This window comes from Pelophylax lessonae (genome assembly GCF_965119305.1).
Source record: "Pelophylax lessonae genome assembly, chromosome: 5".
NCBI lineage: Eukaryota > Metazoa > Chordata > Amphibia > Anura > Ranidae > Pelophylax > Pelophylax lessonae.
The window spans coordinates 381,516,066-381,542,097 of record NC_138772.1 but is presented as its reverse complement, the minus strand read 5'-3'; the positions used below and the strand labels follow the sequence as shown (position 1 = coordinate 381,542,097).

Genomic DNA, 26,032 nt, shown 5'->3' with positions numbered 1-26,032 from the left:
GTATATAAACGCAGTTAATCGCAGTACAAAGAAAAAATAGGTAAACAGTTGCTATAAAAAGGGCAAGAATTTACTACCGCAGCTAAACGCAGCCGCATGCAAGCGCAAGTAATCGCGCATAGTCGCGATGTACAAATGTGAATAGTCTTTGTGCCAGGAGTGATGGAATTTCAAAATAAAAAAACATGCTTTTACCAGTGGCACATCAACCGCCAGTGTGAAAGGGGCCTTTAGTTACTGGAAAATAAATTAAAAAAAATAATTTCAGAAGTCATCTCAGAGCTTCAAGATATGAAAATAAATACATGAGCAGTTAAGCTGCAGTCACACTTGCCTCCTGAGTTTGTTTTATTTCACCTTTATCCAACCATGTAATGCATATATGCAGTGACAGGAAAGTGCAGCCACCAGCTCTCTGCTCACAGAGCACTGAGAACCGAGCGATCAGCAGTGTTTGATTGCTTGGCTCTCACCCTTAGAGCCAGCGGGGGACCAATCCTGCATCCACCTAGATAAATATGATTTTTTTTTTAAAAAACTTCTCTTTTAATGCCGAGCCACTGCACATATGCGTTCACACCAGCAGCATGCTCCCAGCACACTGGTTGAGCTGCCACAGACAGCTCTCTGTCAAGGCTTCTGATTAGGAGCCGACAGGACAGGCTCCTGATCATGTGACTGCTGTGAAAACATGAAGGAGTTAAAGGCAAAGAAATTGATCTGTGAAGAATAAATACATTTTAGGCCAATTGGGAACACCATGCTTTGGGCTACATTGGGCAGGCAATTTGCATTGTGTGCTTTGTGTTCAGCTCACAGCATCATGCTGTTGTGGTATGCACTGCAATTTATGCCACACACTGGTTTGTGATGCATTACACCTGTAAGGGTAATCCCAAAATTCCCTTTTCCTCATCACACCTCATCAAGATGAATGAAATGTCAGTTCAATAAAGTTACAAAACAAGGTAAACCGTGTGATGCGTGTAATCAGCACATCGCCTTGTTCCCTTCACAGCGCACACCAGTGACCACAGTATAACAAAGACTGCTGGTGTGAACAAGTGCTTGTACCTCTTAAATTACTTTGTCCTGCATTTAAATGTATTTACATAGGTTTAGAGCAAGGGTTTCCAAACTTTCTAAACAAAGTGCCATTTTTTTTTTCCAGACCTTAGGGGGGCCAGCGGGAGAAGAAATTTTCCTGGCATCAGTGAGAGTAAACATCGCCATAATTGGTATCAGTGGTGCCCCATCATTGGTATCAGTGAGAGGAATTGTGCCCCATCAGTGGTGTCAGTGAGAGGAATTGTGCCCCATCATTGGTATCAGTGGGAGGAATAGTGCCCCATTGTTGGTGTCAGTGAGAGGAATAGTGCCCCATTGTTGGTGTCAGTGAGAGGAATAGTGCCCCATTGTTGCTATCAGTGGGGGGGAATAGTGCCCCATTGTTGGTGTCAGTGGGAGGAATGGTGCCCCATTGTTGCTATCAGTAGGGGGGAATAGTGCCCCTTTGTTGGTGTCAGTGGGAGGAATAGTGCCCCATCATTGGTATCAGTGGGAGGAATAGTGCCCCATTGTTGGTGTCAGTGGGAGGAATAGTGCCCCATTGTTGCTATCAGTGGGGGGAATAGTGCCCCTTTGTTGGTGTCAGTGGGAGGAATAGTGCCCCATCATTGGTGTCAGTGGTAGGAATAGTGCCTCATCATTAATATCAGTGGGAGGAATAGTACCCCATCATTGATATCAGTGGGAGGAATAGTGCCCCATCATTGATATCAGTGGGAGAAATAGTGCCCCATCATTGATATCAGTGGGAGGTATAGTACCCCATCATTGATATCAGTGGGAGGTATAGTGCCCCATCATTGATATCAGTGGGAGGAATAGTGCCCCATCATTGATATCAGTGGGAGGTATAGTGCCCCATCATTGATATCAGTGGGAGGAATAGTGTCCCATCATTAATATCAGTGGGAGGAATGGTGCCCCATCATTGATATCAGTGGGAGGAATGGTGCCCCATCATTGATATCAGTGGGAGGAATAGTGCCCCATCATTGATATCAGTGGGAGGAATAGTGTCCCATCATTGATATCAGTGGGAGGAATGGTGCCCCATCATTGGTATCATTGAGAGGAATATTGCCCCATTGTTGATGTCAGTGGGAGAAAGAATGCCCCAATCTTGGTGTCAGTAGGCAGAATAGTGTCTTGTATCAGTGGCCCAGGGACCGGACAAAGGCAAGCAAGTTTGGAGACCACTAGTTTAAAGCCCTGATGCCCAACCTTTATCCTGAGGGCCTCACGTGGCCCTTTGGTATATGATATATGGCCCTTGGACCTAAGGCGTCTGTAGTGGGAACATTATTTAGGGGAATATGTATCCTGGCCACACTCTCTGACCCATAATTCCTCTATCATGTCTGCAGTTTCTGACAGTCCTCTCAAGCATTACATCTATTGAACATTATATCGGGCCCTTTAGTGGTGTCAGAGGCTGCATTTGAGACCCCCTTTAGCTCATAAATTGACAGCCACTGGCTTAGAATATCAAATCTGTTCCTGGATGCACAGATTGCTATTTTTTCTATTCCCTGTCATTTCTTCTTGAGATATTATGTGAACAACAGAAAGTGTGCATGTTTTTTTCTAAAAAGGAGGATATGTATTGATTCTGTGCAAATAGTATGAGGGCAAGATTTCTAGTCTCTGCCCTCACATATACCCCCAGATTTCACACTCTTTAGTCCCATTTCCACTGTAACCTAAATGTATGTAGCGATAAATACACTGAGTCATCTTAGCCCTATATTGTAATAGGTAATAACAGCAAATATAAAACATAATGATATATAGAGGGGTAGGGTACATCCTTGCCATGTGGCTATTACAGGCCGAAGCCTGTACTTTTTCACCAATATAGGCCTACATTTTACAGCTAATAGATTCATTATAACTGGATAGGAAATCATCAGTAGCAATCTCATGTACAATGTATTCTTTTATGTATCTGTGTGGTTTAGAATTAATATTGCTGCCTATTTACATGTGAGTCCTCCAGCTCTGATAGAACAGCTATGATAGAACTGTGGTAACTCCGGTGGGAGGAGGGAAAAGGGTTAGGGGTCCATCTTTACAGACAGAACATGACCTTGTTTAGTAAGATTGTCCTACATTTATATTTATTTTTGGTGTGCTAAAACACTGCGTTCTCCATTTATGTACCACAAGTAGCATTGTTTAATCAGAGAATCTGAGCTTTCTGGAACTTATGGAGCTTTGCATAGTGCGTAATGCACCTTGTCATGAGGTAAAATCACAGGAGTATTCTAAATTTGCTGAAGGGCAGCCTAGAGAATATTGGTAATTGGAAACACCTATTTGTGAGACATGATAATACGAATATGTAAACATGAAGTTCCAGAACTTGCCCTTAGTCACCAATCAGACTCCTTGGTTCTTTTTCCCAGTGAATAATAGCTCCAACCTGATTGGCCAATATAAGTAGTTCTTCACATTTTTTTTTTCCAGATTTTTTCTGTTGTTAGACCCCAACAAACACATAAAAGACACATCAACGTGCATTTGCGTGCATTGACCCCCAGGGTAATTAGGGATGCACCAATCCAATATTAGGATCGGATATCGGCGCCGATACTGCCACAATAGCTGGATCGGGGGATCGGTAAAATTAACCGATCCATGGGCCGATCCGGTTTTGCTGAGTCCCGGGTTAACTGTCCCTTACTTGCACGGAGCCGCCGATCCGGTTTTGCTGAGTCCCGGCTCAGCCGTCCCTTACTTGCACGGAGCCGCCGTTCCGGTTTTGCTGAGTCCCAGCTCAGCCGTCCCTTACTTGGTGTAGTAGTAGTATGGGATGGGAGCCGCTATTTCCTGTATAGGTCCGGCTCACAGGCGGAGTGATATCAGATGCACTCCGCCTGTGAATGGAGGAGCCATGCACATGAAGCAGCGGCTTTGCTCTGTACTGCAGCCGCATGCATATTGTGTATGTGCGTAGTTCCGGATCGGTATCGGTATCCGTATCGGCAGATAGACAATTCCAGATATCGGTATTGGGACAAGAAAAGTCGGATCGGTGCACCCCTAATGGTAATGTATATATAAATGCAGCTTGTGTTGCATGTCATTACATGTAAAAATGTGTGTCAATGTGCACTGGCATGCGTCTTCATGGGTTTCCTTGAAACACACATGCATTCAATCAGAGGTATGAATTTGCACAAAGCGTACACAATTTTCAAGGTTACTGCTTTAACAGAGGAAGACCTTATTAACCTCTTGCTGCGCATGTAATGTATATGTGTGGTGGAAAAAAGGGTGGGCCTTAACATCCTCACGACGCACATATGAGTCTATGGGGTTGATTTACTAAAACTAGAGAGTGCAAAATCTGGTGCAGCTGTGCATGGTAGCCAATCGGCTTCTAACTTCAGCTTGCTCAATTAAGCTTTGACAATTAAACCTGGAAGCCAGTTGGTTTCTATGTAGAGCTGCGCCAGATTTTGCACTCTTAGTAAATCAACCCCTATGTGTTGCCAAGGTTTCTGTGATGAGAGTGCACTCCCAGCCCATTGATAAGCTGTCATAGACTGTTCCCGGTCTCTAGTAATGATCAGAAGCCAGCGGGACAGCTTTCAATCAGGAAACCACTGTGATAGACAGTGGTCACGTGATCAAAGAGTTCTTCCCACCCTGATGAAGACATAAACTGCAAAATAAAATTCTTCTCACAAAAAAACTCACCTCCGCGCTAGCAGATTGAATCTCTGAGCACAGCAGGGTTTCGGGAATCTGACACTTTTAGCAGTGTTGAATTGCTTGTCTCTTGTTGCACTTAGTGGTTCGATTCACTAGCCCCTACGGGAGGAGCAACTGTAGTGTGGATCAGGAAACTGACACTTCCACAAGTGTCAGATTTTGCTGGATCTTCAGGCAGCAGTTTCTCCTCACTATTGGAATGGTTGGTGGTATGGACAGAAGACGAGATGAGTATTTGATGTGCTATTTAGAGGGAAGACTTGATTGTAAGGTTTTATTTTAGCCACAGAATTAAACACTGGCACTGTTAGCGTGTAGTGAAGAAAATATTCCTTAAGTCGCATATCGCTGAAAATCTGCTATGAAAGAGTATGTGGCAGTCTCAGCCTAGGCTCTGGCCAGGCCACATCCGCAACGCATTTCGCTCTGCCCCCCAAACCTCATCATCACCCCCATGATTAAGCTTCGGGGGCAGAGGGACACGCATTGGGGCATTGCCTGGTCGGAGCCTGGGCTGAGACTGCCACATACTCTTTTATAGTGGATTTACAGCGATGTGGGGCTTGAGGGATATTTTCTTCACTACATGCTGGTGTTTGGAGCCGAGAAACCTCTGTTCCCGGCCAGCACTCCCAGCAGTTGGCAATGGACTAGGATGCTCTGGCACCTACATTTTGACATTTGTTCACACTGGCACTGTTACCCTTACAAAGCGTACTAGGCACTTTATAAAGGACCAATTTTGTAGATCTTACATGGGCTTGCTTATGATCCAAATTTTCTCATAGAAAAAGGATATATTTTCTATATGTATTGTTTTAATGTTTTGTAATAGGATAGTTATCACCTTATAAATTAAGTTTAGAAAATGTTGTTTAGTTGTGTAACTATCCAAGATAATCTTAATTGTGGAAGTTGATTTCTCAAGTTCTAACCTGGATTTGTTTCCTTTCTGTCCTTATTCTTCTTCTTTCCAAGTTTTGGGAGGTGATCAGTGACGAGCATGGCATCGATCCAGCAGGAAGCTACGTCGGTGATTCAGCCCTGCAGCTTGAGAGGATCAATGTGTACTACAATGAATCATCCTGTGAGTGTCTCATAAGCAGTGCTAGGAAGTCATGACTTGGGCTGGCTGCATGTGATGGGAGGATCTGCATTGTCTTGTACTTGCACCAAAGGGAGCTTACATTTCTACACAAAGGGCTGTAAAGGATAGTAACAAATGATGTATCCTGAGGAATTCTAGCATGTCATCAGAAACGTATTATCACTTTACAGATGTACTGTTGGAAGCAGAATGCTGCCTGGATTACGTACAGAACAAGAATTTAGTTGTAGTTTAAAAAACTAAAGAAAGATTAATGCATGCCACCTTAACTGCAAAGATTTCTCTAACTCTTTTTCAAACCAGTCCCTAAGGCTGGCCATACACACATTGACATTTTGCATTCAGCCTACAGGCTGAACAAATAAAAAATGAACAGCTTCCTCCAGCTACACTATACATGCTATTGTATTCCGACAGCCGCCACTGGCAGCTGTCAAAATACCCAAACACCTGTTTGGCTGACAATTTTCATCCAAGCTCCTTTGATTTTTCAATGGAAGGATGTTGGTTGGGAGGGTGCCAAGAGGGCCACCCATGAAGCAAATTTGACGGTTAATCAGGATGCGGCTAAAATGTAATCAGTATATGGCCAGCTCTAATTTATCCAGGGACAGAAAAAAATAAACTTATAGACAAATAGTAAATAATGTTATCTGGTGCTACCCCTTACAGTGCAGCACTTGGCACAGATGATAGTTATCTTCATCAACCATCTATTTTGGTGGGTGCTTTTCAAATACCTATACTGCAGCTTTGATAACTATTATTATTATTATTATAATACAGGATTTATATAGTGCCAACAGTTTGCGCAGCGCTTTACAATTTAAAGGGAGATGATACAATTCAATGCAAGAGGGTTAGAAGGGCCCTGCTCCTGGGAGCTTACAGTCTAATAGACATAGACAAGATGTACTAAATATTGAATTCAAACTGTCTTCTATTGTAGTGGTCCTACATTGTCTGTCTATGTGCCAGGAGACAAACGATTTAAACAATGTACAATTTTTGGGGACTATATATGCTGTGTTTAACCCTGCTTGATGAACTTCTGAAATGTACCTTAAAGAATAAGTTCACTTTTCTAAAAAAACAACAATAATAATAAAGGCACATTTTTTTGCAGGTAAAAAAATGTGCATTAAATTTTTTTTTTCTTAGGAACCTGAAGAACATTGCACCCATGATCAGCAGATTGTGGGTTCAATGTCAGGCTCCTGCAAACTCTCAGTACAGCTGTCCGACCGTACCTCCTATATGGGCAGACAGTTACAGAAGAGCAGGAAGAATCAATGAACTACAAAGGAAAGAGTGCTCTTACAGTTCATTGAGGACTACAAACCGTCTGCCAGGGTTGAAGATAGGACTTATAGCTCATTCATTCACAGAACCTAGAAATTAATAAATGAGCTGGCTGTGTGGGCAGAGCCTCACACAGCGGTGCTGTTTTTAAATTGTGATAGGGGGTGCGGGGCAAGGATCCTCCATCCGCTGTCACCAAAAGGGATCGAGCAGCGGGGCTGCTTTTGACCTTTTTCCAAGTTAATATTAAAGTGGTTGTAAAGCCACTTGTAAAGTCTCTCCAGTCCCCTCTGTTAGATATGTTCCCAAGTGTGTGTGATTTTAAAAAAAAAACTGCTATGTACCTTATTCTATAGCGCTCATGTGACCGCCCGGCTCTCTCCTTTCCCAGGCTGACAGCTACAGTGGGAGAGGCTGAGAACTCCTGCTGACGTCAGCCAAGTGCGGGAGAGGAGCAGAGGAGAGAGCCGGGCGGTCATAATCGGCGATATGGAATAAGGTGCACAGCGGCTTTTTAAAAAAAAAATCAAACACACTGGGGAACATACTGTAGCATTATCTAACAAAGGGGATTGGAGAGACTTTACACTGTTATTCTGTCATTGGGAGGGGAGGATCCGGGAGCTGACAGGCAGGGAGCGAGAGGGGAGAGGAGGACAGAGGAGAGCTGCGGATGACAGAGGCACGTAAACTGACCACAGTGTCAGGGCTCAGCAGCCATGATAAACTCTGGTCAGTTTGCAGAGGGGGGGGGGGGCAGAATCAGCCAGGTATTTCAGTTGACACAGGGGGCCAAATTACACAGCACAAGCACTTTAAATGCAATCACAAAGTGAAACAAACCAAAAACCATGAACATGAATAATAAGAGCAAAACATAAATACATATGTGCCAAAAAGTCCAAAAATGATATCAAAAATCCACCAGTTAGTCAAGGTGCTTTAAGTGACATTCAAACGAATATAAGTGCTTCCAGTGTTCAGGTGCCATTCACCCCTGCACAGCCTCGTACTAGAGAAAAGATCACAGATCACCAAGGGTCTGGGCAATCAGCTCCGGTATGATAACAGCAGAGGATATATGTCTTCTTAGGCCATATTCAAACCCACAGATAATGGCCGGATGAAACAAAGGAGAAGTCTCATAGTCCAGTACAGCTTAATACATGAATTTATTTAAAAAGTTTTGCACTTACATGTTCAGTAGCAACAAACAGGATCGGCCAGCGTGCGGGCTGACATCACAGAGCAGCTCCACGAGAAGCGTTCTCAGGCGTCCTCAGAAAAGAAGACTCCTATGTAGTTATGCTTTGCTCTTATTATTCATATTTATTTATTTTTTTGTTTTGTTTCACTTTGTGAGTGCATTTAATGTCGGTTCACACTATGAGGATCCGACTTAGGGGGCGACCTGTGAAGTTGCGTGCACCGCGACTTCTGCACGACTTGCACGGTCTTCATAAAATGAATGTCTATGCAAGTCGCTCCAGGTCGCCCCGAAGTAGTACAGGACCCTTTTTCTAAGTCGGAGCGACTTGTGTCGCTCCTATTAGAACCGTTCCTGTACTACACAATGGACCGCGACGGTGCACGACTTGTCAGGCTGACCAAGTCGCCTGACAAGTCATACTAGTGTAAACCGGCACTTAAAGTGGACACACACACTTATTTTTGTATTATTTAAAAATATGAAATTGACCGACAATCCTTTTCTCTTTTTTAGATGGGTTTTTATGTATATTTTTCCCTGCTTGCAAGGACTGTTCCCAGTTGCTATCAGCATGTGGCCATGGATTGCAGTGAGGGGCTATGGTTGCTCTCTAAATGCTAATATACTTGTATATATATAAATATATAAATATATATACAGTATCTCACAAAAGTGAGTACACCCCTAACATTTTTGTAAATATTTTATTATATCTTTTCATGTGACAACACTGAAGAAATGACACTTTGCTACAATGTAAAGTAGTGAGTGTACAGCTTGTATAACAGTGTAAATTTGCTGTCCCTTTAAAATAACTCAACACAGCCATTAATGTCTAAACCGCTGGCAACAAAAGTGAGTACACCCCCAAAGTGAAAATGTCCAAATTTGGTCCAATTAGCCATTTTCGCTCCCCGATGTCATGTGACTCATTAGCGTTACAAGGTCTCAGGTGTGAGTGGGGAGCAGGTATGTAAAATTTGGTGTGATCATTCTCACTCTTTCATAATGGCCACTGGAGGTTCAACATGGCACCTCATGGCAAATAACTCTCTGAGGATCTGAAAAAAAAGAATTGTTGCTCTACATAAAGATGGCCTAGGCTATAAAAAGATTGCCAAGACGCTAAAACTGAGCTGCATCACGGTATCCAAGACCATACAGCATTTTAACAGGACAGGTTCCACTCAGAACAGGCCTCGCCATGGTCGACCAAAAAAGTTGAGTGCACATGCTCAGCATCATATCCAGAGGTTGTCTTTGGGAAATAGACATATAGGTGCTGCCAGCATTGCTGCAGAGGCTGAAATGGGTGAGGGGGCCAGCCTGTCAGTGCTCAGACCATACGCCGTACACTGCATCAAATTGGTCTGCATTGCTGTCTTCCCAGAAGGTAGCCTCTTCTAAAGATGATGCACAAGAAAGCCTGCAAACAGTTTGCTGAAGACAAGCAGACTAAGGACCTGGATTACTGGAACCATGTTCTGTGGTCTGATGAGACCAAGATAAATATATTTGGTTCAGATGGTGTTAAGCATGTGCGGCGGCAACCAGGTGAGGAGTACAAAGACAAGTGTGTCTTGCCTACAGTCCAACATGGTGGTGGGAGTGTCATGGTCTGGGGCTCCATAAGTGCTGCCGGCACTGGGGAGCTACAGTTCATTGAGGGAACCATGAATGCCAACATGTACTGTGACATACTGAAGCAGAGCATGACCCCCTCCCTTTAGAGACTGGGCCACAGGGCAGTATTCCAACATGATAACGACCCCAAACACACCTCCAAGATGACCACTGCCTTGCTAAAGAAGCTTAGAGTAAAGGTGATGGACTGGCTAAGCTGTCTCCAGACCTAAACCCTATTGAGCATCTGTGGGGCATCCTCAAATGGAAGGTGGAGCAGCCCAAGGTCTCTAACATCCTCTAGCTCCGTGATGTCGTCATGGAGGAGTGGAAGAGGACTTCAGTGGCAACCTGTGAAGCTCTGGTGAACTCCATGCCCAGGCAGTGCTGGAAAATAATGGTGGCCACACCAAATATTGACATGTTGGGCCTAATTTCAACATTTTCACTTAGGAGTGTACTCACTTTTGTTGCCAGCGGTTTAGACATTAATGGCTGTGTGTTGAGTTATTTTGAGGGGACAGCAAATTTACACTGTTATACAAGCTGTACACTCACTACTTTACATTGTAGCAAAGTGTCACTTCTTCAGTGTTGTCACATGAAAAGATATAATAAAATATTTACAAAAATGTGAGGGGTGTACTCACTTTTGTGAGATACTGTATATAAAAAAAAAAAATATATATATATATATATAAAATATAATATAAATAAGATAGTAAAATGATTACAAGTCCCATCGTGGCTAAGGTGATGGCTTTTGGGCAGCTTCCAAACAAGGTTTTCATTACTTTTGTGGCAAAGAATGCAGGCAGACATCTTTAGAGTTCTTTGAAATAAGGTAAAAGGGAGGACTAGGTTTGCAGATCATAGAATATAAATGAAAGTAACCATTTTGTAATAAATACCCTTTAACGTTAAACACTTATTTTGCTTATTTAATGAAACAGGTTTCATTCATAGCCCACCTCCTTTGATACTAATATGTACCTCCCTCGCACTCCCTCAACACAACTTGGAATAAAAAGCTCTGTGTCAGTGTGTATGTGTCAGTGTGTATTGGAGCTTACAAGGGCAAACAACCTTTCCCTTCCCCAGAATAATATTGCCCAGGCCTGGGGATTGGCTGCTGCAGCACTGTGCAGTACAGAGGAAGGGGAGGAGGTCACATGATCACCTGTACCCAGAAGTATTGAATATGTCCAAGGGCTCCAGCTGGTGAATGGAATAGCAACAGAATATGGGGAAGGAAAGTATTTGCAGCAGAAGAGATGTCCATGCAGGATTTCAAACTAAAGGCCCGTACACCCGATAAGAAAATCGGAAGGGAAATTTCATCCGACGAATGATCTGCCGATTTTCGGATTGCTAGCATAGCGCTTTCGACAGCCGTTTAAGGATTTTCGGAGGACAAAAACTGGATGTGCAGGTTATAAAATTTTTATCGTACGTCAACACAACGTCCGATTTTCGCTTCATTAGTACAGTTTTCGTCTGAAAAAAATCTTAAGAGCAAGACTAGGCATGCTCAGAGACGAAAGAACACATACAAAACAATTCAACACATGACATCACTTCTGAAGTAGAATTCTGTCGTACGGGAATTTTAGTATGAAAGTAACCTCTTCACTTTCGACATGAGACTAGCATGCAACAAAAAACGGACGACAGATCGTTCGATGATCTGATCGTGTGTACGAGGCTTTAGGCTATTTTATTCAGGCACCAGTTAGCCTCCATGCAAACATGGGAGAACATACAAACTCCAGGTAGAAACTGGTGAAAATTTGCTGCTACTAATATGAACTGGACCTTGGCAGCAAAACAGCTGATATAAGTAGGACGGTATCAGACTATATTCCATGTGGATTGGATTTCTCTTGTAATCCAGATATAAAAACATCTTTATACACCCAAATTTGTTATTAAGTCATCCATTCAGTGGGTGAGCAGCAGTACACTCTGGGTGTTTTTTGAAAAATGCTCTCTGTCTCACACTGTTTTTAAGCTGGATACCGTTACTCTCATCACTGTTTATTTTGGCTGTTTTCCTACATCTCTTGTTTCTTGGCATCCTTCCTCCCCTCATCTGCTTTGTATGAAACAAACTGTTTTTTCAGTGTCACAGTTAAAATAAACCTTTCCAACGTATTTCAGATCCCTCTGTAAATGTTTAGGACTGCTTGGATCATAAAATCAACACATATTATGCATATTTTGTTATGCAGAGCCCTAAAACCCTAACCCTAGATAGCACCAACGCCTGCCTTTTAGGCCTCTTTACAAGGGCAATTACATAGATACGATTATATGCATTTATACGTGGTTATAGGACATATCATTTTATGCAATGATAATAAATTATGCTGCATAACTGTACATTTTGCATAGTACATTTTGCAACACTATACTTTTCCAGATCAGTTTCTACTGCGCTTAAAAAAACAAGGCCTATGTGAAAGAGGTCTTAAGTCAATATTAACATTTCACAAACTAAGTTTAGACTTAAAAAAATCAGCATGAGGGGACAGTACTTACATTTAATGTGAAGTGTCTCTTTTATTGTTCCTTAAATTTATATTGAAGATAACCAGGAGAACAATACAAATGAGAAAAACAAAACTTCCAGCATGGTTAGGTATAACCAGATATGAATAGAAGAGGCATCAATACAATTCTATAACTTGGTTACAGTCAGATAATACAAAAAGTCAATCAATAGCTTTGAAAACAGGCCAACGCTCAACAGTATGAACTCAAACAGACAGGGTAGTGATTGGACACATCAAGTTGTTATACCGTGTCTCAAAAGTGCAAAGATCATGCATAAATAAAGAAAGGGTTGAAGATCATATACTGTATGTCGCTCAGGGAGAATATCCGATAAAAGTCAAGTCAAGTACATAAGGGGAGGGATGGGGGAGAAGAAAAAAAAAAAAAAAGGAGAGGTGTAAACAGGATCAGAAAAATGGGGGAGGGAGTTATGGGCCATACACACTATAAGATTTTCCTACAGACTTTTTCCTTTAGACTTACCAAAACCATATAATATGAGGTCAAATCTAAACATTTTCAATTTGTATGAAATCTGGCAGGCCATTGCACTACATAGAAAAGGTAAATCTGAAGGAAATCTAACCACAAAAGTTGGATAGTGTGTATCCAGTTTTAGGAATGGGAGCCCCCAGGGGATGTTGGCTGACCCATCGTTTAGCCAGTTGGGCCAAGATGGAAGCCTGCCAAAGATTATGAAGTAGAAGACCATGACCGTTCATTCAAAGGGGGCAGTGCTGTTTATAGAGTTCTGAGTTTTTGGATAGGAACCAACACATCCAAGTAGAGAAGTATAAAGCCATTGTTTCTCTGCTCGTATGTACAAGTTCCTTCATCTCTCCCACCTGGTCTATAGGGTAGAACCATTCAGTGAGTCCCGGGGTCTTAGTGGTACACCAGTATCTAGGAACAAGCATGTTGGCTAAATTCAGCAGGTTGATAGTATGGGATTGTTTATACTTAGAAGGGGACATGCCGAGTGGTGTAGGAGGAAATTGGCTGGTTTGAGAGGTAGGCCTGGTCTGTGATCGCTGAGTGAATAGCCTCCCAAAAAAAGCGTATCCGAGGGCAGCACCAGACTGAAAATGCTAACAAGTGTCCAGCATGGTAGGGAAGATGGCATGGAGACGTGTGGGAGTGTGGTACCAACAACTGCAAAGTTTATAGTTGATTTTTTGGATGTTAACATAAAGGAGGTTAATATTCAAACAGGACCAGTCTTCATCAGTGAGATCAAGCTCTAAATCTCTATTCCAAGCCGCCGTCGCAGTCTCTCCGTAAGGGAAAGAGGTAGGAAACATGAAGTGTCCCTTGTGCTGCAGGCTGCACTTAAAGTTGAAATTCAAAGTCCTTTGATCCCCCTCCCATCCCTGCAGCCAGTGCTGTGGGGTTTAACATGAGCAAAGGGACCTCTAATAGGCATACTGGCTATGCCCCCCTTTCCATCTTTCCTCAAACCATAGAAACTGTACTTTAGCTTCCATGAATAAAAATCTATCTATAAATAGAAGAGGTGGACATTTCATACATCCGCCTGTCGTCTAAAAACACCTAGGCTTAATGGGCAGTTGAGCTTGCAGTGCAGGGGGGGGGGGGTGAGGTGAGAAAGCCCACTTCGAGGGTTTAATAATGTGGAAAACTACAACCTTTTTTTTTTTGGGAGGGTACACGTGATTAGCCCAGGGCCAGTCACCACTGTCCAGACAGAGGGTCAGGAGTCATGCAGCCTCATTTGACAGTCAGAGGTGAATTAAAACTCCTCCTATAAGCTTTAACCAGGCACTGATAGAAGTCACAAGACTGCTATATACTGCTGATGAAAAAAGTAGTTAGCAGTTAATATTTAATAAAAGAATTGCATTTCCATGTTCTCTGTACTGTGGGAGACCAGATATAGTGAATGCAGGGTCCTGGGCTTATTAACACTTTAATAGTGATACTGTTAGTCTCTACAAAAAATCCTAATGCTAGTTCCCTGCAATAAAAGAGCTATTATACTGCCAACCCGTGTCTTTACTTTCACTCTGTTCTAGTCTTCAGCATGTGGAACTTCTAGGTGTGTCAGCTACCTGTATCCCCCATGCTGGGGTTCTATTATTCATCCCCTATGTCACCACAGGACACAGCAGGAAGCTTAGAAGAAAAGTCATGTTTTCCAAGTAGTGTAACTTCATCTGTCTATATCTCCTTCACTGCTGTGTGTTGTTGAGGCTGCACTGATGGGCACTGATAGACACTGATGAGGCACTAATAGGTGGAACTGAAGGGCACTGAGAGGTGGAACTGATAAGCGGGACTGGTAGGCAGCACTGATAGGTGACACTGATGATGAGGCCCTGGTGGGCATTGATAGGTGGCACTGGTTGGCACTGAATAGCAGCACTGGTGGGCACAGGTTGGAACCGATGTCCCTGTAACAGAAGGCGGTTACCAGCTTTCTCCTTTTCTCCTCACACTGATCATTGGCTGACAGCTGATCATGTGGTAAAGGGTCGCTGTGATTGGCCCTTTACTCTGTTATGTGTCTGAAGGACTAAACGATCACAGAGCGCGCCGCAGACGCCCTCCCGGCACTGGTACCCCTTGCTGTAGCTGTCTTTCGGCTATAGTGTGGGCGGAAAGTTGTTATACTTCTGTGTACATTTAGTCCCCATAAATACCTACAAATAATTCCAGAGATTTCCATTTGCATCCATTTACTTTATGCCTGTGCCCACAATTATTTCTATTCTCCCAATTTCTCCCTTTGTAGCCACCCATTCAGATGCATTGTAAGCAGAGTGTGAGTGATTAACCTGAGTGAAAGAACACATTCTTGGCATCTGTTTGGGAGGACATTTTCTTCTCTGCTGGCCACTGGATGATGCAGATTTTAGCAGTGTTGTGCTGATTAATTGCTTGTTCCAGAGGCAGGTGTGAAAATATAAGCAACTAATGGACAGACTGCAAAGCTAAATTCTATACCATCCAGTGCCCAGTTTCTTCCCAGGAACATGCACATCTAAGAGGTGCCCTGAGTTTTGTTCTTTCACTTTTGCAAACAGCAGGAAGTTGATGTATCACCTCTTCCTTCTGGCTGTCATGAAGAGCCGAAAACAGCAGCTGCAGCTATAGGTATAGAATAAGGATATACGCACATTTTAAAGTAAGAAAAAATATTTCAACAATACAAATATGTTTTGCTCTTTATTAATAGTTAATGTAATCATTGTGACTTTAGTCTCATTTAACATACAGTTCTCTCTGAGGGCCAGTTCACACCAGGGAAACGCAGTTCAGATGCTTTCTGGATGCATTTTTGCATGCACATTTTTGATGCATTTCCGGTGCGTTTTTGATGCGTTGTAACGTGTTCCAGTGCAGTTCAGTGCAGAAAAAATGCAGCACGTTCTACTTTTTTTTTCTGTAACTGGAACGGACTGGAACTGACCGCACTGGTGTAAAACTATCCCATTGGAAACCGTATAAAATACTATCCATGCGTTTCTGATGCAGAAAAATAAACGCCCTGGACTGCATGCGGTGTGAACAACCCTAAGGGTAACCTATGTTCACTTTCAATTGGTCAGTTGCATTACAGGTTTTATTTAGTAATAATAATGACATTATTATGCTACTCGTTAAACTTAGGAGCAGCTAAGGAACTTTTGTTTTTAAAAAAAAAGCTACATCCAATATGACCTGCAAAAAAAGACAGACTAACAAAATATGAACACCAGACAGACAAATATGTGCTATAAGCTGTACTCTTTTATGTACTACTCGTATATTCTTCATCTGAGGTTTGGTAAAGGTCTGGAGAGTGTTACGCTAGCTCCATTCCCATGTAGGTGGCAATGCTTTGTAGTATGATAAACCTCTCATAAATCACAGGCTAAGGTCAGCCTCCGTAGAGGGCTTCTAATATGTAGGAGATAGTCACATCGATGCTGTTACTCATTCCTGTGATGTTTTATTCATGGTAAAGTGTCTTCTGCACATATACAGCATATTTTGTATATATTACCTCCATTCTAGTAAAATAGTTCTGTTTACATGCGACCAATGGGAATGATGGTATGCTCAAAATGTCAATTTCAAGACTAAAAATGGAGCTGTTTGTGCTCTCATAGAGCAGGTCTGTGCAAGGATTTCAGCAACACTATAAACTCAATATGTCATCATCCTGAAAGAGACAATAATGTTTAAAAGAAGGAACTGCAATCTCCAAATAATGTAAAATGATGGATCTGCTGAAAGCATGAAATACGGTGGTGGTATCTGTGGTGTCATTTGTTATTGCATGCACTAGATAATGTCACATATATTTACATTGTTAGTCAGGTTGTAAAAAGACACAAGTCCATCTGGCTCAACCAATAAAAACAAAAAACAGTAAAGAAAACCCAACCATACAATCCCATATACACAATCATATACCTGCAGTTGATCCAGAGGAAGGCGAAAAAACCCCAGCTAAGCATGATCCAATTTGCTACAGCAGGGGAAAAAAATTCCTTCCTGATCCCCCGAGAGGCAAACAGATATTCCTTGGATTACTTTACCTATAAATATTAGCACCCATTTATATTATGTACACCCAGGAAAGAATCCAGGCCTTTTTTTTAAAGCAATCTAGTGAGCTAGCCAGAACCACCTCTGGAGGGAGTCTATTCCACTTTTTCACCGCTCTTACGGTGAACAAAACTTTTCCGTATTTGGAGATGAAATCTGTTTTCCTCTAGACGTAAAGAGTGCCCCCTTGTCCTCTGTGTTGATCTTAAAGTGAATAACTCAACACCAAGTTCACTATATGATCCCCCTTATGTATTTATACATGTTGATCATATTCCCTCAAGAGAGAATAAATTAATTTCCTCTAATCTTTCCTCATAGCTGAGCTCCTGCATGCCTCCTATCAGTTTAGTTGCCCTTCTCTGCACTTTCTCCAGTTCCCAGATATCCTTTTTGAGAACTGGTGCCCAAAACTGAACTGCATATTCCAGATGAGGTCTTCCTAAGGATTTGTACAGGGGAAAAATTATAGCTCTCTCTCTGGAGTCCATGCCTCTGTTAATACACACAGATGATAAATACTGATCAGATTAGTAAAGGATGCTTTGCACTGTTCTTGTGACAAACAGGAATCTGGGAAGGAAGTCTGCAACTGGGCAGAAGCACAATGCAAAGATGAGGATGTGCATTTACAAAGCGGTTGTACTTTCAAATGACATTTGTTAAGTCATCATATGCACTGGGAGTTGTCATACGAATGTTCATACAAAAGTCTACCAGTGTATGGCCAGCTTTAGGGAACCTTTTCAAATTGACTTTGTGGAGTGGACTTCCATTGTGCTCTTGCCCATGTTCTGGTGCTGCCCACTACAGTCTACATTGTAGCTCCCACTAAAAGCTCTTTTTCTGGAACTCATCACTCTGCTTACTTATGCCTGGTACACACAGGCAGATTTTTTTTTTTTAACCAAGCGGGCTGAGCAGAAAAAAAACTCCTCGCTGAGCTATTGTGCCCTCTCCCCGTTAGAACACAATGGTCAGTGCTTGCAGCCATTGGCTGCCAGTGCTGATCGGATGCTGATCAGCTGCTGGTTTTCCAGCTTGCCTGTTTGGCAAAGGCCGAAAGTTAGGCCAGCTTTTGTTGGACAGGCTGTTGTACACACTGGCCAAATGTCGGCCAGTTTCTGTAGAACCAGCCAATATTTGGCCAGTGTGTATCGGCCTTTAGCATGCTTCATGCACCACTGTGCACTTGATTGGCTCCTTGCACTGCTTGCCCCACCCACATTCTAAGCTCTGTTGTGCAGGGACTGCAAGAGGCTGACACATTCAGGTACTTACACTGCTTGCACAAAAATAATGATATGTTAATCAAAACAGAGCTGTATTCATTTATCTCTTTTATATCTGGCTGGAGTTCTGCTTTAAATCTGCTCATAATTTACACTTGTTTAGAGTGAAACGAAGTCATGTATGTTGAAATATTATATCCATTTCTCTGTTTCCTTGCACAATGTAAAAATCTAGTTGAATTTGGTTTTAAAGTTATGGTATGTGGCTAAATCAGACAGATCTGTACTAATTTTCCAGAATACATTATATATACATCTGCTAATGTAAACACACATTTTAGAAAATATAGGCACTTAATTTTTTTTAATTTTTTGCCATCTGTGTCCTTTTGGGGAGATTTCTGTTCACTTCCTTTACATTAGCTAAAACCAGAAGTTAGAGGTATTTCCTCCAAAGTGAGGAGATCCCTGGTTGGCACCAGAACTTGTGTCCCCTTTGGAAGATTTCCCCTCTATTGCTGTTCTGATGACAACTCAAAATTTGGGATTTTCTTTCACTTTTACTTTTGATGATAAATGGTAAACAGGTAAAATAGAGAGGGTGTATCTCCCTAATGGGGGCAAAGACAGCAATAAACAACTGACAGGGGTTCTAATCCCTCTATGCTCTATCCAAAACTAAAAAAAAAAAGTTTTGCCTTTAGGTATACTTTAATGCTCCTTTACAATAATTTTGAGGGTGAAAGAATAACAAATTGTCTTTGGGTGGACTACAAGGGAACTGAAATCTGGAGCCAAATCAAAGGCTGCTGCTTTCTAGTTTTGAAATAAAAATAGGACACTGGAAAAAATAACAACATACTGCAGGAGTCCATTTCCCGGTATTTCAAAAGGATCATCCTGACACAAATGTTATGAGACAAGCACGGTAGACATTTCCGTAAAGGTTTGTTTTGGTCTTTGTTGTGAATCAATTTAAATGTTGCTTGCCACTTTGTTTTAGTAGCAAGTAGAGCAGCCCCTAAAATTACTCCATTTTCTTTCCTTCCATCATGAGAGGAAGAAAAGAAAATTGCTTGATTCCCCTATCAACACAGTCAGTACTGATGGGGGATTGCCTCCTGCATCGCTATGGTGTTCTGCTGGCAGGACGGGAAGGCGGGGGGGGGGGGCAGGGAGCCAGGAAAACACAAAGATTACTGATAGTGGCTGTAGCCGCTAGCAGTAATCGCATGCAGAAAAAATCTGACATGATGGTTGTACCCAAGTCGATCAATGTCTCGACTTGGGTACAATCAGCCTGTCCATACATAGATTGAAGAAATCCAAGTTTGAGACCGCACTCAGGGTGTTATATTGAAATCAAAAGTGTCTTTATTCCTCAAATAAAGAAGACAGATAGTGTACAAAACAGACGTGTCCGGTTGACGCGTTTCACAACGCTGTAGGTCGCTTACTCATAACCACACGGTTATGAGTAAGCGACCTACAGCGTCGTGAAACGCATCAACCTGACACGTCTGTTTTGTACACTGTCTGTCTTCTTTATTTGAGCAATAAAGAAACTTTTGATTTCAATATAATACCCTGAGTGCGGTCTCAAACTTGGATTTCTTCTACTCTTGGATGGCGGATCTGACCTGCACCGGGTCTGGAACACACACCTGAGCGGCTTCTTCCCCATTTTCCCATACATAGATCGAATCTTGGCTGGTCCCTGTTAAACCGCCCGAGTTTGGATCTGTGTATGGCTGGCTTAAGCCCCCATTTACACTATGTTGCGTGATAATCAGGTGTCATAAATGTGTGCTGTTACACTTCACACGTAGGGCAGCCCATTCATTTTAATGACAAATGCAGCAAAGAAGCCCATGTTCTTTTTTGAGCTTCAGACTTATATAGTTTTTAACTGCGTGTTTTGCCACGTTTGGGATGCCATTTACAAGAAAGAGCACCTCAAGTGTGATGTGTTTTTGCGTGTTTTGTGAACAAAATTATGCAGTTTGCTTGTATCCAAATGCTACTATAGTGTACATTGCATGCAGCCTAAGATACATGAACTATTTACTGCAAACACATTTTTAAAAAAAAACAAAAACCATCACATATCTTGCATAAGAATACTATTTGGATTTGTGAATATACATGAATAGCTTATTCTCCTCTTTATTTTTCAGCTCAGAAATATGTACCAAGAGCCGTGCTTGTTGATCTTGAACCTGGAACCATGGACAGTGTACGGTCTGGCCCATTTGGTCAGCTTTTCAGACCAGATAATTTTATCTTTGGTAAGTCCATCATCGCATTAAGTATGTAAAAATGTAATTGTGAAATAACAGCAAGTGCAAAAAATACCTGTTGATTATGCCAGAAATCCGGCAAGCATATGCTGTATATTCCTGTGTGCTCTTCAAGTTTTGACAGTTATCCATGCTCACATGTCTTACTGTGAACTACAGAACACCCTCCTCTATGTTATAGAGATGAAAAGAGGGGGATATGTTTTGTACTCCTAACACACTTCCTGTCCCAGGGTGACAGTGCTGCTTCTCCATAGTTGTAGTACAGTGAATAAGCTTTGTCAATCTAGGACAGCCTTTTTCAACCAGGGTGCCCAGGCACACTGGGGTGCCTTGAGGTTTCTTCAGGGGTACCTTGGCAAAAATGCCAAAAAAATTGTATACAACCAGCGTATGGATAAAGCCTGCTTTTTAGTTACACAAAGCCACAGGTTTTCATTGTGCACCAATACAACCTTCTAGCTGCTGGCATTCTAACGAAAGGCATCATCAGTTGAGGAGGATGTCAGTCGCCTGCATAGCATCCTTGTTTGTCCCTCCCCTGCCCCTCTTCCTCAGTGTTGGGGTCACATTAGCTAAGTGATGGAGCAAAATTGAGCTAGAAGGGAAACATTGGAATACTAATCAGTACCAGTTTGCAAAAGTATTTGTTTTGGAAGAATAAATCACCTCTAATGCTGGGTGTCCTACGTGCGGATGTTGCTGCACTATTAGAATCATTTTTACATTTTAGAATGGGGCGCCTCGACACTGTCCATAATTTTTAAACAGTGTCCTAACTGAAAAAGGGTTGAGAAACACTGATCTAGGATAGGAAGTGCTACTGGCAGGAAAATACTGTAAATAGGATAAAAACTAGAAAAATAAACTATATCTAAGTAATGGTAGGCTGCAATATATTAAATTATCGTTTGGGTTGAGATGAGCTTTAAGCATTCTACACATGTACTATGTTTTTCTGTTATTTTGTGACAGGTGGAATTTGATGGGTCTTTGCACCAGCTTAAATGGAATGATCCAGAATGTTTTTTTGTTTTGTACTGTACTTTGAAAATGCAGATGTAGCTAAATTATGGCTTTGCTTTGATTGTAGGTCAAACTGGAGCAGGAAATAATTGGGCAAAGGGACATTATACAGAAGGTGCAGAGCTGGTAGATTCTGTTCTGGATATAGTGAGAAAGGAATGTGAACATTGTGACTGTCTGCAAGGCTTCCAGCTCACTCACTCTCTTGGAGGAGGAACAGGTTCTGGAATGGGGACACTGCTCATAAGCAAAATCAGAGAAGAATATCCAGATAGAATTATGAACACCTTCAGTGTGATGCCTTCACCTAAAGTTTCTGACACAGTTGTAGAGCCATACAATGCCACTTTGTCTGTACACCAGTTGGTTGAAAATACAGATGAGACTTACTGCATTGATAATGAAGCTTTGTATGACATTTGCTTTCGCACCCTCAAACTCACCACACCTACCTATGGAGATCTCAATCACCTGGTATCCGCCACGATGAGTGGAGTAACCACCTCTCTGCGCTTTCCAGGTCAACTCAATGCAGATCTTCGAAAGCTAGCTGTAAACATGGTTCCATTCCCACGTCTTCATTTCTTTATGCCTGGCTTTGCACCACTAACTGCCAGAGGAAGCCAGCAATATCGTGCGCTCACCGTACCTGAACTTACCCAACAGATGTTTGATGCCAAGAACATGATGGCAGCATGTGACCCACGGCATGGACGCTATCTAACGGTAGCTACAGTCTTTAGAGGGCCAATGTCCATGAAGGAGGTTGATGAGCAAATGCTGGCAGTCCAAAACAAAAACAGTAGTTACTTTGTAGAATGGATCCCCAATAATGTGAAGGTGGCAGTCTGTGACATACCACCAAGAGGTCTGAAAATGTCTTCCACATTTATTGGCAACAGTACAGCTATTCAAGAGTTATTTAAACGAATCTCAGAACAGTTTTCTGCGATGTTCAGAAGAAAGGCTTTCTTGCATTGGTTTACCGGGGAAGGAATGGACGAGATGGAATTTACAGAAGCGGAGAGCAACATGAATGACCTTGTCTCAGAATACCAACAGTATCAAGAAGCTACTGCAAATGATGGGGAGGAAACTTTTGAAGAGGATGAGGAAATCATCCATGAGTGAAAGCGGGTCTCCTAAAAATCCCAGCAAGTGGAACAAAAGATTTGAGAGTTTAAATGTCTTTTAAAAAATGTTGGAGGATAGCAAATGTTGTGCCTGTAGGATATTGTATTTGTATGGACTAGATCTTGGTATGAGAATGTTTGTTTTTTTCTGGAAACAAAATCTGACACTATATTTTACTGCCATTTTTAGAAAACAATTTCCATATTATCCCTGAACTTATGTATTTAATGCAGATACGTTTATGACCCTTGCAAATGTGATCTGGTTTAATAAAAAAAAAAAAAAAAATACATTTACTTCAAAGTGTGAATTTATACACATTGACATTGCATATTTTAAAAAGCACTAGACTGTAGTCTTATTTCTAAAAAGTGAAAATAGCGGTGACGTTTTTTCTGCTTGAAAGAAACAGTAGAACCTGGTCCAAATATTCTCATGGACATTAGGTAAGATATTGAGCACATTACATTGTGACCTAATGAATAAAGTAAAAAAAAAATATCATGTCCATCAAGATCAGCCTTTTACATTCACATTTACTGTATATTTGCAGTTACATACAGTTTTTTTCTACAGGAAAGGAAAACAATGCTCTTGAGGCAACTGTTTCTATGTTGTTTTTGGTATTTTTATTCTCATGTGGTAAAGCGATCCACAGCCTAACCACTCTTACTAAAAAGAACCCTCTTCTAAACTGATGGTAAAAACTGAATTTTTGTCGCCGCCCACTCATACAGTCTTCACCAATGGGTATTGACCTCTTATCCATAGGAGCAAGCTAGGCATAAGACTTGTTAAAAACAAAGCATTTACATAGACACACCTATGGGGGCTGTACCACTGGTCCAATACCCCCCTGCTATCAGCCATCCCAACTCAGTTTGGTAGCAAGCAGTTAGAGTCCAAGCACCCCAAAAAAGAGGGGCGGGGCGGCGACTGTCAGAGGACTCAGAGAAAGGAATTTTAAGGTAAGATTTTACAAAAATTCCGTTTTCTCTTACGTCCTCAGACAGTCGCCGCCCACTCATACAGTCTTCACCAATGGGATGTCCCAAAGCAGTGTAGACATGAGGGGTGGGAAAAGCAACCGTCAGAAAAGGTCACGCAGTACCCACATCAGAGAAAGGAAACTTACATGAACAGAAAGGTAACCCTCTGGGTAACCAAAAAAGGCTCAACAGGAGCAACAACCCAGGAGAGCAAATAACCAAGGGGGAAAACAACCCCAACAGCCAGGGACCCGGAAAACTAGGGTCCCCTCATGATACTGCCGCACAGAGAACTTTGCGGCCAAAGGAGGCATCAGCTGATGCCAGAACATCAATTTTTTAGAATTTGGAAAAAGTGTTCACTGACGACCAAGTCGCAGCCTTACACACCTGGGCCACCGAAGCCTGATGCCGGAAGGCCCAGGACGCACTCACCGCTCTGGTAGAATGCGCGTTGACAGGGAAGGGCGGTACCCGTTCCTTCAATGAATAGGCCTGTACAATTGTCTGTCTGATCCATTTCGAAATGGTCGCCGCAGAATCAGCCATACCCTTCCGAGGTCCCTCAGGAAGGACAAAAAGAGAATCCGATTTTCGAAAGGATTCAGTTGACGACAGGTAAACCCTGATCGCCCTGACAAAATCCAATGAATGCAAAGCAAACTCCTTAGGATGCTTAGGGTTCGCACAGAGCGAAGGCAAAACAATGTCCTCATTAAGGTGAAAATCAGAAACCACCTTTGGAAGAAAGGACGGATTAGGTCGCAAGACCACCTTATCCCTATGAACCACCAGGTATGGGGAGCGGCAGGACAAAGCCGCCAACTCCGACACTCTGTGAGCAGAAGTGATCGCCACAAGAAAGGCAACCTTTTTAGTCAGCAGAGACAACGAGATTTCCCTGATGTTTTCAAACGGGGAACGTTGCAACACGGACAGAACCAAGTTCAAGTCCCATGGAGGTAAGGGCGCCCTTCGAGGAGGGGCCAAGTGACGCACACCCTGAATGAAGGTGCGAATCAAAGAATCAGACACCACGGGGCGCTGGAAAAGAACGGCCAGAGCAGATACCTGGCCCTTAATCGTGGTCAACGCAAGATGCTGGTCCACACCAGACTGAAGGAAAGCCAACACTCGCCACCGAGTATGAACGAGGAGAGAAGCCCCTGGACTCACACCAGGCAAAATAAGCTTTCCATGTACGGTAATAAATCTTACCAGACGAGGCTTTTCTAGCCTTGAGCAAGGTAGGAATGCCCTCTGAGGAGAGACCCCTGTCTCTCAGGATCTGGCTTTCAACAGCCATGCCGTTAAAGCCAGCGACTGTAATGCAGGATGGAAGATCGGTCCCTGAGACAGTAGATCTTCCCGCATTGGTAGCCGCCAAGGAGGCTCGACGGCCAGGTAAACGATGTCCGCGTACCAGGACCGGCGTGGCCAGTCTGGGCGCCACCAGAATCACCAATGTTGGTTCCGAGGCCAATCTGCGAAGGAACCTGGACAACAACTGAATCGGAGGAAAGGCATATATCAGATGATACTGATGCCAAGGCACCACCAGCGCATCCGAGGCGTCTGCCAGAGGATCGCGCGTTCTTGCCACGAACCTTCCCACCATGTGGTTTAGCCGAGACGCGAACAGATCCACATCCGGGGATCCCCATTTCGCACACAACATCTGAAAAACCTCCGGGTGCAGGGACCATTCCCCCTGGTCCAGGGTCTGGCGGCTCAGATAGTCGGCCTGCCAATTCTCCACACCCGGAATGTGAACTGCCGATATTGCCGGGACATGAGTCTCGGCCCAAGACAGAATACTTGTCACTTCCTGGGCCGCCCAGGCACTCCTGGTGTCCCCTTGGTGATTGATGTAAGCCACCACCATGGCATCGTCCGTCTGCACCCGTACAGGACGGCCCTGGAGACGATCCAACCAATGGAGCAGGCACAGCCTGATCGCTCTCAATTCCAATATGTTTATGGGGAGGGAGGATTCCTCCAACGACCAAGTGCCCTGGGCAGACAGATTTCCCAGGACTCCACCCCAGCCCGACAGGCTGGCATCCGTGGTAATTACTGTCCACAGTAACGGCCGGAAGGATTTTTCATCCGCCATCGCCGGGGACTGAAGCCACCACAGAAGATCCATTCTGGTCTGGCGACTCAGGGACACCCTCAGATCCAAGGACTGAGGAAGTCTGTCCCATCTGGCC

At 42.9% G+C, this 26,032-nt stretch overlaps 1 protein-coding gene across 1 annotated transcript in view; it reads left to right on the top strand.

Annotated features, from left to right (window-relative positions):
- The window catches only part of TUBB6 (tubulin beta 6 class V), a 29,203-nt gene extending 6,100 nt beyond the window's left edge, over positions 1-23,103 (top strand). Inside the window, exons 2-4 of the mRNA XM_082258084.1 lie at positions 5,764-5,872; positions 20,548-20,658; positions 21,764-23,103. Of these exons, the coding sequence (XP_082114210.1) occupies positions 5,764-5,872; positions 20,548-20,658; positions 21,764-22,827 (1,284 nt within the window). The 3' untranslated portion in view covers positions 22,828-23,103. The remainder of the gene's footprint in view (positions 1-5,763; positions 5,873-20,547; positions 20,659-21,763) is intronic.
- Positions 23,104-26,032: the final 2,929 nt, after the last annotated feature.